This window comes from Mastigoproctus giganteus, chromosome 3, assembly GCF_048544385.1.
Source record: "Mastigoproctus giganteus isolate SK-2022 chromosome 3, ASM4854438v1, whole genome shotgun sequence".
Taxonomy (NCBI): domain Eukaryota; kingdom Metazoa; phylum Arthropoda; class Arachnida; order Uropygi; family Thelyphonidae; genus Mastigoproctus; species Mastigoproctus giganteus.
The window spans coordinates 85,294,185-85,312,860 of NC_143577.1; the positions used below are offsets into that span (position 1 = coordinate 85,294,185).

At 38.8% G+C, this 18,676-nt stretch overlaps 1 protein-coding gene across 1 annotated transcript in view; it reads right to left on the reverse strand.

The window, feature by feature from the left end:
* The window catches only part of LOC150088123 (uncharacterized), a 146,150-nt gene extending 128,391 nt beyond the window's left edge, over window positions 1-17,759 (reverse strand). Inside the window, exons 1-2 of the mRNA XM_090369342.1 lie at window positions 17,585-17,759; window positions 17,432-17,477 (exon numbers count right to left, since the gene is read on the reverse strand). Coding sequence (XP_090225468.1) covers window positions 17,432-17,477; window positions 17,585-17,641 — 103 coding nt within the window. The 5' untranslated portion in view covers window positions 17,642-17,759. The remainder of the gene's footprint in view (window positions 1-17,431; window positions 17,478-17,584) is intronic.
* Window positions 17,760-18,676: the final 917 nt, after the last annotated feature.

Sequence of the window (18,676 nt, forward strand, 5' to 3'; positions counted from 1 at the left end):
CTGATCTTGCGAAGTCAACATGAGACGAAGACATAACAATATGGTCACAAGTAACTACATGAATTGTCCAATACGATTATCCTGTTTACAAAGGAACATGGTGATCATTAACTACAATGTCAATTACACAGTTTATTTCAGCATCTGTCACAAAGAATTAATGTCAATAGTCTATAAGCCTACCACTGTTCAAGCGGCACTAATCTTCTATGGAATAAAATCTTGGAAAATTTTTCAAAAGCCTGAAAATCTTCTTCAGTCTTAATTAATTGAGCCTCATCGCCCTCGGTCAGGTGAGCAAGATTAGGACTAGAGAATAAAAATTCATTTTTGAGATCCAAGTACTCGTGACAATAATATAAAACAGGACTCCATGTCTCCAGAGCGGTGCAGCGACATTAAGACCTTTCCGAAACACCCAGCTGATTTAGCTTTGCAAAAAAGCCATGACCAGTTAATAAAAACATAATTTGTAGATTAGGCACAAACCATTTTTCTGGCGGAACATCAACAACAGAGGGAAAGAACCTACGAGTTATTTTATCTTTATTTGAGTTAGTCCATTTATGATTCCAAGGAGTCTTTAAGATACCTAAGGTTCGCTTGGCCTTTTCTTAGGATCATTAGCCAAATCCAACGCAAGATTACGAATAATAAAAGGAGTTCCACGCCGAATGTTGAAAGTCATTACTCTGTAAATCAGAAAGAGGTCAATTGGCATTTTTCTTGTGACAATCTGTAGCGCATCAGTGGAGTTCTACAAACTCGAGCCATCTCAGAAGATCATCGTCTAAGTGGAATACAGTTTTATATATATATATATACACTGTATTTAAATTAATACAGTCTATCCACGCTGAGATACCATAAGAAACAATAGAAAGGAAAACACAGTCATAAAGAAGAGATAGTGCACTACCCTAATACCCCAATCCTTCCTAGTAATCCTTGAAGTGATTACAGCTCAAATACAAATGCCCATTAGTTAGTAGATATAAATTATCCGAACAAATTAATTAAAACTCGATGCTCGGACTTGGTTTCAACGCTGTTAGAAATGTTCGTAATTATTTATAGAAAAAAAATTGAGATAATTCTCGTCAACCTTGATCGTAAGATCAGGTTCTAGAAACGACGAGTATTGTTTACTCTCTTCTGGTCGAATTCTCTTTTTTTGCTCATATTTTAAGAAAAAAAATTCACTGACCCAATTCGAAGAAATATGAAAGAAGCGTTGTAGTCCTGTGTTTTCTAAGTATAGTTGCGCACAGGGGAAAAAACCGCTTCTCTTTGAAAAAACACATTTCCGCATGACTTAAGACTTAGTTCATTCTTAAGGCTAAGGTCCGTGAGGCGTGGCATCTGCACGGTGAAAGTGATGCCTCCCATACATATCTTTAGCATGTTCGTGACATTATCTTAGTTTCCTAGACACGACTGAATAGTTTCATGAAAGAAAGAAAGAAAGCAAGCAGAAACAGCATTTTTTTTGTCTTTAGATAAGAAAAAAGCTCTTAATTTTTCCCCTTTTTATGTCTTTTCTTCCAGGAAATTCATTCATAAACTGCTGTCAGGTATGCCTATGAAGACTGCAACCCTAATATTAAGGAATGTGACTTACTTAATGGCAGCCCCTATTATGTTTTCTGAGTAGAGTTGGCAGAGTACCAAATTCTAAAGAGAACTCGCCGATATATTCAACGGAAAACCAATAAACGAAGTTATTATGTTGTGGGAAATCCCGGGACACTGAGGGAAACTGAATCCTGATAGTTCTGGTTAGAGCAACAGAGATCTATACGCTAACCAAATCCATTTCCAACCAGATCCAATGGATTTGGATCTTAAATTCTCGCTGATGATAAGAGTTCTGTTGATTAAAGATTAAAATGAATTCAAGAATTCTGTTGTGCTGTTCTTCGTGTGTCACATTGTCGCCATGTCGGTGTTAAGAGAGCGATACCACCTTAGGTTTTTGCGAGATCTGATAAGGAACATTAACTTCTTTAGAAAAACCAGCGTTTGCAGACCTCTCCAGTGCAGACAGAGGGAGTCTTTCAATTGGTGGCTACACGGAAACAAGGCCTTATGTTTTTGTGTAACCGATGACCTCCTGACACAGATTGGTAGTTAAGTGAAAACTGATGCTGAACAGATAGCATCTCGACTTATTTTGGTGTTCTTGTCTGCTGCATCACTCCCTCGTGACCAACAACAGCACTCCGTATTTCTTCATGCTTTATCGTGTTACTTATCTTTGGCTACAGGGAAAGAAGGAAGACGGAGAGCCGTGGTAGTGGAGAAGGATGAGAAGGAGGAGACGTCACGGTCACTCGGTAATCTTCATCTTCGGGAGACAGACAGTTCCGTTACACTTTTAATTAGGGTGCGTTCGCAGCACGCAAATTGCCTTCTTATTTCGTAGACTTAATGAACCTTGAACTGAGTTTTTTCTTCCAGATGTCTGGCCTCTTGAAGGCATTGTTTAGGGGGATGCTGTAATTGGAATATAATTAGAATCGTGGGAAAGCGATCAGTGAGCGAATGAGGGCTGCGGGAACTGATCTTTTCGTGTTAGGAAATAATAAAGACAATTTTTATAGCGTTCGCTTTAAGTTAAGTTTCCAATAATTATAACAGTAATCTGAAATAGCATAGCTTATCTATTATGAAACTTTAAAAAAACTTTTAAAAGAGAAAAACGCATGTTAAATTTTCAGCCTGAACACACAAATATACTTTAAATCTACCAAATTGTTTTATTACCCTCCTTTTCTTTCTACCAGACTCTTATCTTCTTTTGCGTGCCATTCGAATCTTTAGCTTTCATTTTACACTAATGAGCCAAAACATTATGACCATCCCTGTTACCAAGAGTGGAAGCGTCCCATACCAACTAGAAGTGACGTCACCGACCAGCGAAGCATATACGGTGATGGCACAGGTAGTGCCTGTCAAATCGTCAGTACGAAGCGCGTGCAATAGGGAAAGAAAAGGACCTGACGTAATTCGAACGGGGAATGATTTGAGATGTTAAAAAGGCGGTGATCAGCATTTTAGAAGCAGCCTCAGGCATGGTCGGCTCTTCGAGGGCCACCGTAGTGAAACTGTAGCTGGAATGGTCTGAAAAGTACTCCACACAACCACCCAAGGTGACGAGCCGGGAAGACTACCACAGGTTAAAAGTCAAGGTGAATGGCGGTTGGCATGTGCTGGCCGGGACAACAGACGGCCCACAATCCCTCAATTAACGGTAGACTACAACCAGGGCACTCAGAGAAACGCTTCTGAGCACACTATCCAACAGACGCTCTTTTGAATAGGCCTACAGAGTAGGTGGCCTGATCGTGCCTACACGTTGATCGACAATCATCAAACCTCTGCCTGTAGTGGGCACGAAATCATCATTTCTGGTCGTTGGACGACTAGAAAACTAGTCGCCTAGTGTGATGAATAATGGTTCCAGGTCCATCATGCTAATGGACGGGCGCCTATTCAACAGCGAACAGGTGAACAGCTCCAACCAGACTGCATGATTGCAAGAAAGCAGGCCGGCTGCAGTGATATCATGTTTGGAAAATGTTTTCATGGACATCACTAGTTTCCCTCATCTACAATGAACACATCCTACGTTGGCATTGTTTCGGACCAAGTTTTGCCGAAATCGATGACCGTGTATCCAGACCGTGGTACTGGATTCTTTCAACAAGACAACGTTCCGTGTCGCAAGGTCTGTATTGTGCAGGAATGGTTGGAGGATTATGTTCAAGCACTTTGTGTTTCCCTCGGACTACCAAATTCATCCCCCCACCCGACATCAATCCCGTCGAATATTCGATAGTACCTCGCTCAGTTGCCGAAATTCTGGACTTCTTGTGTCCAGCAGGACCAAGATATTGGGGGGCACCTTCCGCCGTCTCTTGGAGTTGTGCCACTTCAAATGAAAGTGATTATTACGGCTAAAGGCGGCACAACATGCTGTTAGGTAAGTGGTCATAATGTTTTGACTCATAAGTATATATCTCACGTGTTATCTATGCTTTCTTAACTTCTTCCGTGTTTTAAATGTTAAATTGCGTTTAAATTTTGACACTACCCATAGGGCAGAGAAATTCAGAACTAATCATTTTGACAATATTATTATCATTATCGAATTCAGCAATGAATCACGATCAACTCAAAACACGATAGCACTGTGCTCTTGCACTGACCACTTGGCTACTTTTCAAGCGTATCTTTCCTTTTTTTTTTTAATTTTCTTAGTTTCTCTTTGTTGCTTCTCTATCTCTCGAGAGAGGAGCCAGTAAAATAAGACGAATCTCAGTACAGTTTTGAAATGAAACGTTCCCCAAATATGGGGGTACCGTCCATACGCTACACACTTTTATCTCATCGGAAAAAGAAGTGTTTGGTGAAGAGGGAACCGAATTACGAATGACGTTTGATGACAAACCAAATTGCATCTTTAAGTGTATTTCGAACTTGAAAATCTGAAGGGGGGGCAAGGTGGTTTTTAAAATGTGTGCGCGCGCTTTCAGTACAAATTTTTGCCTTTTGACACAAAATTCTATTGAAGCTGATAATATCGGCCCTTTGAATAAGTTCAACCTGTTGAACTATGAAATACTTAGCTGATGTTCATGCTCTTGTACATTTTTGGTGAAAAATTGCTGCCACCACATTGAGCTTAATAAATATATCCCGAAAGTTTTAATCAGAATACGGATGAAAAGTGAAGAATTTGATGGACAAGTTCGGGAAACTGAAAAAAAAAAAAGTCTTAAATCTCTAAGAAGAATCATTTCGCTCTACTTCACATCTGCCGTATCGAAAAACCCGGATGTTACAAAGCACCAAAAACCGTACATGTAGTCCCTCCCTCCATTAGTGACGCCACAGAATTAAAAGATGAATGGAGACCTGCACGCATAACTGCAGACAGAACCGGAGATCTTTTCTAGCACCCCACACTGTCAACCAAGAAAAAGATCATCTACTTAGTGGAAAGAAAGTGAAAATTAAATCCCCTGGGAAAGATGTCCGTTTTGTGGACAGATCAAAGCAACATGTGGTCCCCAAAGTCGTGACACGCGACTCCTTCCTTTGCTTCAGGAACTCCATCTCTTAAGTGAGCGGGATATCTTATTAAACAAGTGCGACTTGAGCCAACCACTGAGAGGAGAAACTTTTCGGAGTAATGAAAAGAGAAGTTCGCTCAATGCCTTCTTCCCACGGCTCAGTGCGTGTTTGTGTATGTTAGGTTGGCAGGCGGCTTTTAGTCACAACTGTTCAAAGCTAACCAGTGAAAAGAGAAGTCGAACCTGGAGACTACAATTTATTATTGTGGCTCAGAGACTGAAGTTACTTTACACTCGACCACTCCGCGTCCTTAGATCGAGTTTGTTGAGAAATTTAGAAACCAAGTTTGCATCCTATCGTACTGATAAGATGCAAACTTGGAAGGTTTTAAATAGGGCAGGCTAACCAATGTCGTTTAGTTCGACTGTGTACGTATACTAAGTATGTCACAGTAGCGTGTGGTGGTCCAGTGCTACTAAGATACCGGAGGAGTGATTGATTGCATTGTAGAGCGGTCAACAGGATGGAAGCGAACTAATCACAGATAGAGGTAGTAATGGCCTTGAATGTCTACCCAAATGCGATATCCCGATTGCGGGAGATAGTTCAAGGAGACAGCAGAAAAAGATCTCGGAGAGCCATACCTTCACCAAGGGTCATAGTATCATCAGAGTAATGACACGGGTTGATCACAGCGAGATTGTTGTGATCAGAAGAAACATAAATCAGTGGTTGAAAACTCAAGTTATTGTAATTCTCGGAAGAGAATTACAGTAGATCTTCGGAAATCACATCTGTCTCAATGAGAAACGTAGACTGCAAAAGATACCTTTTTCATGGACCTCTATTTAAAAGGTCCATGGTTTTCACCACTCTCACTTCACCATAGAATAAAGCCCATTTCAATTAATCTATGCCAGTTGCATCGAAGAACAATAGTCCAATGCGATATTTACGGTTGAACCTGGATTCATTCTACGATTCCTCCATTCATCGACGGATTCAAAACTGTTTTCATGTTAGACGGCAAATGGGAACAGAACTGTTTCAGCGCGTGAGAATTTTTAAGATGGTTATTGGAGTGTTACCACATCAATCTTCACTCGATACAGGTTAGACGTTTCAAGGTTCTACTGAACCCAATCTTCAGGCCTCTAAACAGATATAGCCTGTGCCATGACGTGGTAACACTTCGGACAACGTATCGTCCCTCTTCCAAACTGGTTTCAGGTTTTTATAGCTGTGTGGGACAGATTATTTCTGCTTTAGCAGCTTTATAAAAATTGATTTCTTTCCATCTAAAGCAAAATATTACGTTCTCTGTTTAGTCTGAGAACGCCACTACGAATAAAAAAAAAATAAGATTATTATACAATTTCAGCGCTACCTGTTAAAGATTATTATTCGGTAATTCACAATTCATGTGGGAGCTTTGTTTCTTCACATTTATGCAATTCTTAAGCATTCGAAGTGGGCCTCGTGTGTTAGTGCATAGCATCAGTTCTGAACTCCCGCAAATGAAAAAGTGGGAGACTAGAGAGAGAGAGAAAGGCAACATAAAAACATAAGGGGACATATTGGAGGAACACCCCCTAGTTGGACTCCCAGACAGACCGTTGTTCCCACGCTGGAGAGAGCAGCCGGTATTTCGCCAAAGCTCACCACCCTAACAGACACGGATCAATGCGAGCGGTCTTGCGCAGTCGCTGTAAGTTTCGGAAAAGACACGTCGTAATTCCCTGATGAGGTCACTGAAAAAATTTAGAGAATTCAACCACATGCTCGAAACAAGCCGAGGAAGGTGTCGTCGTCTGTCTTAAGCAAGAAGATAATTTGCTGTAGAGCTTAAGAATGACCCAGATAATGGATATATATGCTCATTAGTGGTTACTGAAACTATTACGTTGGTTCTGTTTCTTTACATCATTCTTTTTCCTTTTTTTTCGGAAGATATCTGTGTTTGTTATAAACTAACCATTATGGCTTTTCTAAGTGCTGAAAGCGAACGTGTAAAAAGAGCACGCAAAATAATTACACTGGAACAGAAGATAAAAGGATTTATAGACTTTATTGTTTTTATGAAAATCGAAGGTGAAGTTTACTACTTTTTTTCATATATTTTATTTATTATGTCATCCCAACCGCCCACTTTTATGGAACCGTACTCTCGCGATCTGAGATTAATTTTTTGGTAAAATATACCCCAGTTTGGCGAGTGATTCCTGTATATTTTCAAGATGGAAGCAGACTATGTGCGAGTTTTTAAAAGTAAACGTACCTGAGATGTATAATTAATTGCTAATTTTAATGACTTATTGCGCTCACACTCGCCGAGCTGTTAAATGTGAATTATAGGGGAATCTCATATGCATCAGCAGATGTAGAATTTATCAAAACTGTATTATCTAGAATAGTGACACTTTTGATTGAGTCAGAATTCTTTATACGAAGCCATGAATTCTTCTTCATCTCCAAGTTTCTCTCTCCTTGTTTCATAATTCGAATTGCTGATGGTGGCACCTGGCGACATCTGGACCTTTGCTCCTATCCTTTCCCTTATATTGCCACAGCACACCAACAGCCAGTTGTCATAAACCATTCATTTAAAGTGGATATTCTAGTTTTCTTCGTAAACAAATCCATTTCGTTTTAATTAATGAAACACTTTCCATCTCAAATACCAACCGCAGATAATTCGGCTGTAGCGCCAGGTCGGTTACTATACGGCGCATAAAACAACGTTTTCATTTCAGCACTATTTCAGTGCCTGCGTATTTACCAAACACGTGCTCCCTCCTCCGACATTGGGATTACCACATCCGCCTATTCTAAAGCCTCGGTTCAAACTTAAACCCGTCCAGCAATAATAAAAACAAAACAAAAAAAAGTTTAAAAGCGGAACGGCAATACAAACTTCAGTGCCAGGAAGAGCGTGCCAAGAGACCACACCTACACGTGCAATATTTCTGAGAATGTGACAGTCAGATGGAAAACATCCGATGGTAGCATTTCGCTAAACGTAACGTATTACTAAGCAAATAACCATAATTCACATTACACAGAAGAGAAAAGCTAAAGGAAGCAGCTGTGGATTTATTATCTCGCGAAATACCAGCCCAGCCTCTGCCATGCACTGTTCCTCGCTCTTTCCTTATAATTTTGTCTTACTCTCAAAACTGAGGTGTTGGAGCATGAAACAGAATGAAGTTTACAGCTAGAGTTTGTTTCCAAAGAAAATAAAACGTCAGATTGAACAGAGAAGTATAAATTGAACTGGAGAACTACAGGACAAGTGAATTTTCGAACACGTTGGGTGAGGAAGTTTATGGTAGACACAGAGGAAATTAAAGCCACGAGGCGTCGCATATTGTGTCTAAATTGAGTATATTCAAAAGCAGGTTTGCATGAATATAGGATGAGAAATCTTACACTACCATCTATTACATCCAGAATTAAAAAAAAAAAAAAAATCAATGAAGAGAGGTCCTCCGGTAAAGGACTGGAATCGAACCTGAGACCTCTTCATTTTATTTTCTCTGCCATATTGTGAATCTATCCGAATATCTGTTTATTCATTTTCAGAGTAGGGTTAAGGATATTTTCCGAATTCATTCACACAAGTTGTGTTGGTGAAATAGGCAAACCATTATTGGAAACTCAACCTGTTATGTTGGTTGTGTTTTTCCCTGAACAGATATCTTTTCCAATATCTGCTCACCGGCCACTTTGGCATGGCTCGCCTGTCAATTAATCGTTCTGATGAGCAATTCCATTCTTTTCAGTTATAAAATTCGTGCCCCAAGTTCTTCCAGCCAATTCTCTCTCCACGGTTATTCGTTCTCGGTGGCAGCTTAGTCGGCACGATGCATCGTCGTCTGTCACTCTTTCGGAAAGGTTGAGGTGCGATTCTCTTCGATCACTGGAGGAATTTCTAAAGTCTTCAATCGAAGCTGTAGTTAGTCGATCTCAGGCGAAGACAGGATGTATTTTTCAGGCTCCGCAATGTAGAAATCAACCCGCGTACAGATTTCTACAGACAAAATAAATTATATGGATATGAGCCACAGATTCCAGCATCGTTGAAAGAATTTGAATATTTTCCATGGAACATTCTTAAAGCTAGCCATAGTGTGATTAGCGAGCAGTGGATGGAAATTATAATATATATATAGTTAAGTGATCTTGGGACATACTTAACGATTTTTTTAACAAAAAAAGGTAATTCCAATCCTAGGTTTGCAGCACTCCTTTCTCAATTTTCCAGATCGAGCTAGTTTTTTCTGGTTTTCAAAAGGTTAAGCGACTATTTCTTGAGTAATTAGTTAAAATAAATGCATAAAAATCACAATATACTATAAGTGCAAAAGATGAACCGAATTCACATAAATGTCCCTTTAAAGATGTAAAAAAATCGATTCTCTTCATTTCTCCCTTAGGATGCAAACAGTCAATATCTCACAGACGTATACGGCACTTGTAAATACACAAATGACATCGGTTAAACGATTTTCTGACGACAGAAAGAATATAAACGGGTCAAACCCGTGCAAGGTTCAAAATCATATTGAAAAGTCGGACGCGGTATCGCACTTTGGCCGATTTTTGAATGAACACCGTGCTCCAAGAATCTGAAGACAATTATAGGAAACGCAAAATGTGTCACAAGACCTGTCCTGGAGTGAAGACGCTATAGGACCGATATACTCATATTGTCGTAAACGCAATAAAGACTACACTGCACTCTCAAAAGTAATCGGACGCCTCACTGGCAGTAATGAAGTAGGTTAGGGCTAACTGCCAGTATGCAAAGTAGAAGCAACCATAAAAGTGCCAAAGGGAACATCACAGATATCAAATGTATCTGGTACAAATAAAAATACGAAGCTTGTGGAGTTTCAAAGAGGTTTGAATGTTGGAAGCGATATCAGTCATTTGTCAATGCGCACTATGACCTTCGAACATCGTAGACATTATGAAGAATATGAGGAAATACAACAAAAATATACTATTCTATAGGGGACAGGGAAGACAACACTGTCCCCTTTCTCCTTTTTCCTAGAGGTAAGCCAAATATGGAAGATAAAATATTTTGTTTAGTTAGATGGGCAAAGATTTGCTTGTTTACCATTTGTATATGCTGAAGTAGACGAGGTATTTTTATTCTGAGGGAGTATCAGATGTTGAGCGTTTCTTTTGCCTTGTATCCCGGAAAAATCAAAAACAAATATCAGTTACTCCTGTTGAATATGAATCAGCCTTTTATTCGTAAAATAGTAACAAAAAATGAAATGAATAAGCATAGCAGAAATAATTATCACATTTATCCTTGCCGTGGAAACATCTGGCAGATGATTCTCCTGCAGATGGGGTTCCTTCTATTCTGATATCGCACTTGGATGGATATAACGAATAAATGCATGAAAGTGTTATCTTTCTAGACTTTGATGTTGCGGTAATCAGACAGAATTTGTATCTATAGTTAACGTGGTGGCAAGAAAACTAAGTTGTGAGAAACTGAATGTATAGAAGGATGCAAGAAAGGGTACTTTATGTAAAATGACCCATAATCTGCATCTGCTTAACCTCAACGCAAAACAGCCTATAAGAAATACAATCTATCGTAAGACTACAATGGGTGGGTATTGTTCACTCAAGAATCACGATTCTGACTATAAACCGATTCTTGACCTTTTTTCTGGAGTAGAAGGGAGAGTCAACAAACTCTGAAGCTCATGCAGAGGGATAGACATGGAGGCAATGACTTCGTGATGTGAGCAGGCGTCGCCATCTTCGTGAACGAGAACTAACGAGTCATAGATACTGAGGGCGAGATCCTTGAGCTTTTATGCTCGCCCTTTTGTAGGTGGTATTGGCCCTGACTTCATTTTAATCGACGCTAATCCACACACGGAACTCACTTGGTGGACCAATACCTAGAGAGCGATGGATAAGCACGTATGGATTGGCCTCTGTCTCCTCCCCTCTGACATTTCAGTGAACAGGGACCGCTCTTATCGGGGAATAGAGGTTTACTGCTTTCATCATTAATTAATACTCGTATTCTCAGCACGAGGAGTCGAGGTGGGGTGCGTAGAGATTGTACTTCGTATTGGCGCCGTTATTCAATTGCCTTTTTATGTTTGATGTTTTTATGCTCGCTCATTTCTGACTAAATATTTTATAAACTGCAATGAAAATACTGCGCTGGTTGCCAATGGGATGAAAAACGCAGTATTTAGAATTAATTGTTTTGTTTTCTAAACTATCACGTAGTTTAGAAATGAACAAAATGAATAATATATGGAAAAACTAATAATTCATTATTTAGTTTTAACCTATTATTAGTTGCTTGTAGCAGGTGAATAAGAACGGGTTAAATTCATACGACATTAATGAAATTAATTTACTAATAAAGTTAGAAGTATAACAGCTGCTGGTAAACCTTTAGTAATTTTGGACGACATTATAAGTGGTTGAAATAGAAGACGAAAATTGGGTAAAATTGACTCTTCGCGTCCTAAGCCATACCACACGTGCACGTTTTATGGTAGTTTTTTTTCCCCACCTTTAAAATTTTGTTTTCATCAAGAAGTAAATGCACGTTGACGAAATTATAACAAAATGCCAGTCGGGATACCTTTCATGGAAAACTTCGAAAGAGGCTGTATTAGAAGGAGTCCCACAGTCTGGAGTATAGCGGACAGGAATCAATTATTTCATCTTGGTCATTCCTGGCCATTTTTCAATTGCAGAATCATCTTTCGGGCACTTTAAAAATGTCTCATCAGTTCACCATTTCCAGATAGTTCAACGAATAATTTCCTTCCTTCCAAATGCTCTCATTTCTTCGTGCAACAGAACGAAAAAGTTTGCAAGATAAAGAATGCAAGTACATCTCGGAATCGAAATAAAAAAAACAAAAAAACAGGTAGAAACTTTCCTTTAAAAAATAGGAAGTTTCTGGCCAATCAAAGTAGAGGGGAAATAAAAAGAAAGCACCGAAAGAAAGAAGTAATATATTTGAATCAAAATGGAAATTCAAAACAAAAATCTGAAAATAATGTACACTTTTCTAAATCTATATTATTTTCAGAAATTGACAGCTGAAGCGTGTTGAGAGAATTATTTTACTCCCGAAAAGAAAGGCAATGGGGACAAAAAGTATTAACTGTGGAAAATGTATGAGGAACATGCACACATTTTAAAACAAAAATTTATTGGTGAGACATTGAACTCTTCCACAGGGTGAGGAAGAGGCACCCAAAAATGTTTTGTTTTCTTTTAATTTGACTATTAATGTACTGTAGTTTTTGCTTTATCGTTTTTATAATGAACTAGATAATTTATTAATTATACTGTTAAAATAATCTCTATGAATATTAAAAAAAAAAAGTTTTTTGTCCCTTTTTAATCAGAGGGACAAAAGTCAGTTTGAAAAAGTACACAAGATACGAAAATGTGGTTTCGCTTATAGTTCGCAGTGTTTGCAGCATACTTTCACAGATAGATGGCAGCACATGACCAAAATGGCGACCGCACAAGAAGATTCCGTGAAAACACTGGTGGGCTAAGTTACAATTCGCCGTGTTCCTTCACAGCGTTTCCTTCATAAGAGCCTTGGAACAATCCTCCTCCTCTTCCCCCTTAAGGCTTCGGATAAATCTGTTAGTGCATAAAAGAGTCGATGATCCGGACGTGTCAGTTGGAAATGTAGAGAATCTTCGGGTTTTTATTTATTATGCTTATTTCGATTTTTTTAATTTTGAAATTAGCTTATTGAATAAGAACCCGACCTGATTACTGTCCGTTGCGTAAATGTTTTATATTATAAACATGTTTGAAATTGTCCAAAAGGTGTTTTAGAAAAACGTTGCTTATAGAAGCTAACCCTTTTTTTTTCTTTCTAAAAGGTCCACTTGGGTGGATCACATCCTGCACTGTTTTCAAACGTACAAACACTGATCAGATAGCATGTCCTCTTTAGTGCCACCAGCTCCTACTGAATTGGTGACGGCCATATTTGGTCATCCTTGCGCTCTTGGTTTTTCTTGACTAAGCCTGTGTATTGTACATGTACATTGTAAATCGCTTCAGTGTTTCTAATATTTGTTCATGAATTCTCGAAATAAAAGAAAACTTCGGGGACACTACACCTTTGTCAGAACTCTCCTTGAAAATGGAGAAGTCCCTCCCATCAATAACGGAATTTCAAATTGAACCATTCCAAACAGGTAGGAGAGTAGCAGAAGGTAAACTTATTTACTAAAGACGGATTTAGTTATAAAGTAGACAGTAAGACATTAACGGAAAAATATATATTTTTAAATTAAATAATGAAAACCAATAACAGTCAAAAAAACAAAAGAATCTGGCTGAAGACAGTTCCAACTTCAAAAAATCCCCGGTTAGGCGAAGCAAGTTAAGAAAAACTTGAACTGCTAAAATTAAACAGAAAATAAAACAGCGATCTGTTCTTCGAAAAATCTCGTTCTATCCAGAAATGTACTTCAACAAGTGGCCGAGAGATAAATGTACAACTTCACGTATTTCCAGCATTGCAGTCCAAATTGCTAAGAACTATTTATTTCCACGAAGAACACTGACAACTATTGTTCTAGACTGTGCAACGCATATAATCTTAAAATATTATCGTTCGGCGGGGAAAACCCCCCATCTCTTTTAACTTGTCGAATTACTGAATAGTCCTCTTCCCAACCAGATGCTTCTTTCGCCAGATATACATAAAGATAACGTTGTTGAATTTACGTACTGTTGGAACAGCGAAATAATAGTCAGCCATGGTGATGACTGCTTAATGAACCCCTTCCGTGCAAGCGCGCATCACTCTAGACAACAGCCCGACTGCATACGTATTCATTATGGTTTCTTTAAGCGTAGCGGAAGCGAAGGCATCGTGAATACCATTATGAAATATTCAGACACTTATTTGGTATTCCAAACTTTGTTTCCAAAGTATTAATATTTAGCCTTGCCGAGTGTTATTACTATCTGCTGGGCGACACTAATTGATGGTAGAATGGGTACACCCACTAGTTCCTCCCCCTCATACGATCCGCTACTCTAATCCATATTTATCATCTTGGATGCTCAGTCCGCATCTGCGATACCTGCGAGGAAAATCCCCACTTCGAATTAGCAGCGCCATACTCGCAACAGACGATAACTCACAGGTGACAAATTATTACCACTGAAATCCAGTGACCCACGTTAGCTTCTTCCGCATCCGATTATTATTAATCAACTACTCGACCATATGAACATAGAGATACCGACCCTAAGGTCGGCATATCGCGTTTGTAGCAAAGAGCGGATGAGGCAGCGAAGGCATGGAGTGTTCGCCTTGTGATCACCATTTTCCATCTATACAACTAATTACAAACTGTTGGAAACTACGATACTCTGTTAATCTAAACATATCGATACCTCCCACTGTTGAATATCAATGAAGGAAAACTCGCTTTGTTTCCATATTTTCTTATACGAATCCCGAAAAAAGGGCAATCAACTTTCTTTGATCATTAAGGTGCACAATTTAGATGAAAAACCAATTATCTACTGTTAAGTACTGTGCAGTGCATCGATAATTACACCACTCCCTTTGATTAGACTCAGTTATTAGAAGCGCGAGGAAGAGATCTATTAATTATTAATACTCTAATGGTGGAGTCTCATCATTGAATTACGTTTAATTTCAATATCCTATTTAATTACATTAGATGAGCCTACAGGGAGATGGAATAAATCCACAGCAGATTGATAGACTTAATAGTTATTCATGCAGAAACAGCCTAGCGTAAGAAGTATCTATTGATGAGCATAATAGAGGTCCTTTAAGATCTAGCAAATACTGGAAAATTAAGAAATATTCAATGTGTTTTGGAGTTATTCTTCCATTCGATATGTAACTTTTTCTTGTGATGGAGGTCTTGTGGATTATTCAACACATTAGTCACTATAATTTGCAATTTAAAAGGCGAAGCGAATGTTACAGTATCTGGGTATGTCGATGGAGCCACACGAAACGCTGGAGATCAAAGGTTAGGCCGTGACGATTTGGAGAAGCAGTTCTATAGAATTGCTCTTCCAAATCGGCAAGGAGTTTTAACGCTACAGCCCTTATCAAGACAACAAATAAGTGTTTGATTCTTGTGAATTTGAGTTGTATACTTTGAGGCAGTACTTCGGTTAACTGAAGTAATAAATTACAGCAATTAAGATCACAATACTCTCAACAGTGAAGTTTATAAAATTGTTCTAATAGGTGAAAAACAGAAAAGGAAAAAATTACCAAGAAAAGCTAAAGAAATATTTAAATAAGTTGTTGGCAAAAGTTATTCCAAGAGGCTGCATTTTGAGGCGGTAGAGTGGAAAAGGCAGAAAAATCAATAAAGTGCTTCGTACCTGAGGGGGTCTCTCTTTGCGAGCATGCAAAGTTATCCGTTTCCATTTCGGCATGTAAGAAAATGTGATACTGGTAAACGCAGCCTAATTAGCATCTCAACTCCTTCATGGGTTGTTTAACCTGTTTACTTGCCGAATCTCTCAATGAAACGATCGTACAATGCTTTGTTAATTAATTATTCTTCTTAGCCTCTCTCTACTTTTATGTGTGTGAAGGAAGAATATTACATTTACCATCTAAATGTGTTCAGAAAGCTTTATGTACCATGAAGATTCGTATCCACTGAAGTCATTGATTGCTTTGTAAAGTACTTCTTCACTCTGCTGTGTATACAACGGTGTCTCTTGTTATTGGTGCTAAAGTGTATAAACAGCTTCAAGATATTACATGGAAAAAGTATTTTTAAAATTCTTGTTTTATACACACGCAGAAGGAATTGGTTTAATGCCAGATGAAATAAAAAGGAGTGCTTTATAGTCTTTAGGTTTGTTTAACGCTGTTTCCGTTTAAAAAATGTAAATAAATAATCACAAAGTAATAATTAGACATAAACCAATAATTAATATACACATGGCATGATTTAAAAAGAGCAAACTCGTTCTTGCGTTTTGAAAGCAATGCCCAAACAATATTTATTAATGCTATTCCTTCAAAACCGCCCCCAATTCTTTTTTGGTGTATGTGTACTTTGCAATTGCTGTTTAAATTCGATTTTAAAGCAACGAAGGTGAGTTAAACTTAATATAAATATTAAATGGCAAATCTAACATTAAACCAAGCACCTTTTGATAGAAGAATTTGAATTACGCGCATGACGAGTAGCTATAGAGATCGTGAGGAAAATCAGAAAGCCATATTTCAAGCCCAGTACTTGAGGTGAAGCACGGAAGTTCTCGACTAACACGCAAGCGACGAGCACGTGGAACACAAAATCATAAGTTCGAATTGCGGGTTATATTTGCGTAATATGATAACAGCAACATTTACATGCTAATCGAAACTGAAACTTAAAATGGCAGTTCAATTATTTTAAATCTTCAACACGACGTCAATGAGATTATCTAAGAAAATACTTGATCCCAGAACACAATGAATTATTGTACCTTACAAATCTAATCGGCTACAGTAAGTGGACAATACAGAAACTATCATTGACGTAACCAGAAAATTCCAACGGGTATCAGGAAGTTGCTGAATCATAGCTAGACGACCACGCACGCTTCTGGTACCATATCGGTGTTTTTGGGCGGGGGAATAATAGTAATTAATCTGATACAACCTTATATTCACGGTGGGACACAACGTTCCCTATCTATCACAAACAATGAGTTACTCCAGTACGGTTAGCCTTGAGGCCCAATATTGCAGATGTGGTTTCCGTTGTGGTTGTACCACGGATAACATTTGTTAGTACGTTGTCTGTGAGAGGTTTTCAATGTCATGGAAAGTTTTAAATGGCTGTTGGTATAATGTTACAAAATAAAAACAATAGTACACAATTGGTCTGACGCATAAGCCTAGTATCTGGAATTATGAACATAAATGAGATCATCAAGTAGGAACTTAATATAACCTTAGTCTTCCACTAAGGATTCGTTAAGATTTGTAGATCGTCCACGCTTATAGTGGGGAATAATAAAAACTAATTAAGACCTGGTTGACGTACGTTTGTGAAGTTACGCATTAAATTTAAATCAGGTTTTGTTGAGCAACTCGGAAATTGGGGGAGAGGTTACTATAACCTCCCCGAACACACGAACATTGGTGAAAATCAACAGTAAATGTCAGCAGCATTAAGGAATTCAACTAGCGTATGAAATTAAGTATTTTTCAGTCTGAATGACAATTTTATGGAAAAATCTTTAACTGACACATCTTTTATACAAACAAATGAGCAGAAAAAAAAAATAAATGTATACACGCACACACCTGCCACAGGCGACAGCTTGCTGACGACTCCCCATCTCGACTTCCACTGGAAGAGAACAGAAGCGCCACGGTTAAGTAAAACTCCGAGCATCCAAAAGCGCGATGAAATTTCCGGCTACGGACGCTACAGAGAAATAAGGAACTTCTTTTTACCTTTTTCTTATCCCGATACTTCACACATCCCTCCAGTACCGTCTTCGGATCTCCCATTATTGTCACTCCGTGAACGTCGCCCGCTCCGTGGAATTATTACGCCGTCCCATGGCTCCCTTTTTTTCCCCGACGAACCACTGCCTTCCGCAGACCGCCCGCGGCCTTACTACTCCCGACCGCTCACGTTACTCACAGTGCGTTTGGAAACCTCACGCCAGATGTTGAAAGCTCCCGGCGAGCACTGCGCCCTCACGCGAAAGTGAGTGCTAACAGTTGCAGAACATGACGTTTGAGGGAACTTCGCAATTTGGGAGAATCGTACGTTTGGAAAGGTGCGAGGGTGTCTGCACACCGGCCCTTGGTGACTCCTTGCTGTTAGTAATTGGTTGCGTAGGGGCAGCTTTAACACGTTTTCCGGAAATCGAAGTATCCCGACTTTCCTCGTTCTTACCACCAATCGAAGTTGTTCAATAAACTGGTGAATGGTCCGTTGACTCCTGAGATGTTCATCGTGATTTGTTTCTGGATTTGAGGGCGTATGAGAATACATTTCTATTGGAAATATTTGCCAGTTCAAAGTGTGGAATCTCTTTTGTTAAAATAACAATAAATAAAATAAACACGTGATGCGTCAGTTTTTCTTTTTTTTTTTTTTTTTTTGCTGTTGATGGACGCTGACGAAGACAGTGCATTACGTCACGTATCTGATGTCATTCACAAATTAAGTAAGGCAAGGAGTGGTGGGGAGTTCGGATAAAATGTTATGACGGGTTTTGGGTGGGAGAAGGGGCTGCTAGCAAGAATGTTATGTAACAGGTTTTTCATAAAACATTAATGAACTGTCTGGAGTATTTCGTTACGTATTAATGAGGGAAGGAATCAAACCGGCTGCTGAGGGTGTTAAAAACAAAGAAAAAAAAATGGGCTACGTAATTTGTGAATAGAATAAATAAACAAAAGTCCAAAAAATTATAAATTGGTGGTCAGGACCATGCAATGCTATTTGGGGACTTAGGTGCATCGTTGGGTCTGGGTCCTCTTTTTTTGTTAAACTATTTTACAGCCATCAGTGACTCCCCATCTCTTTCCAAG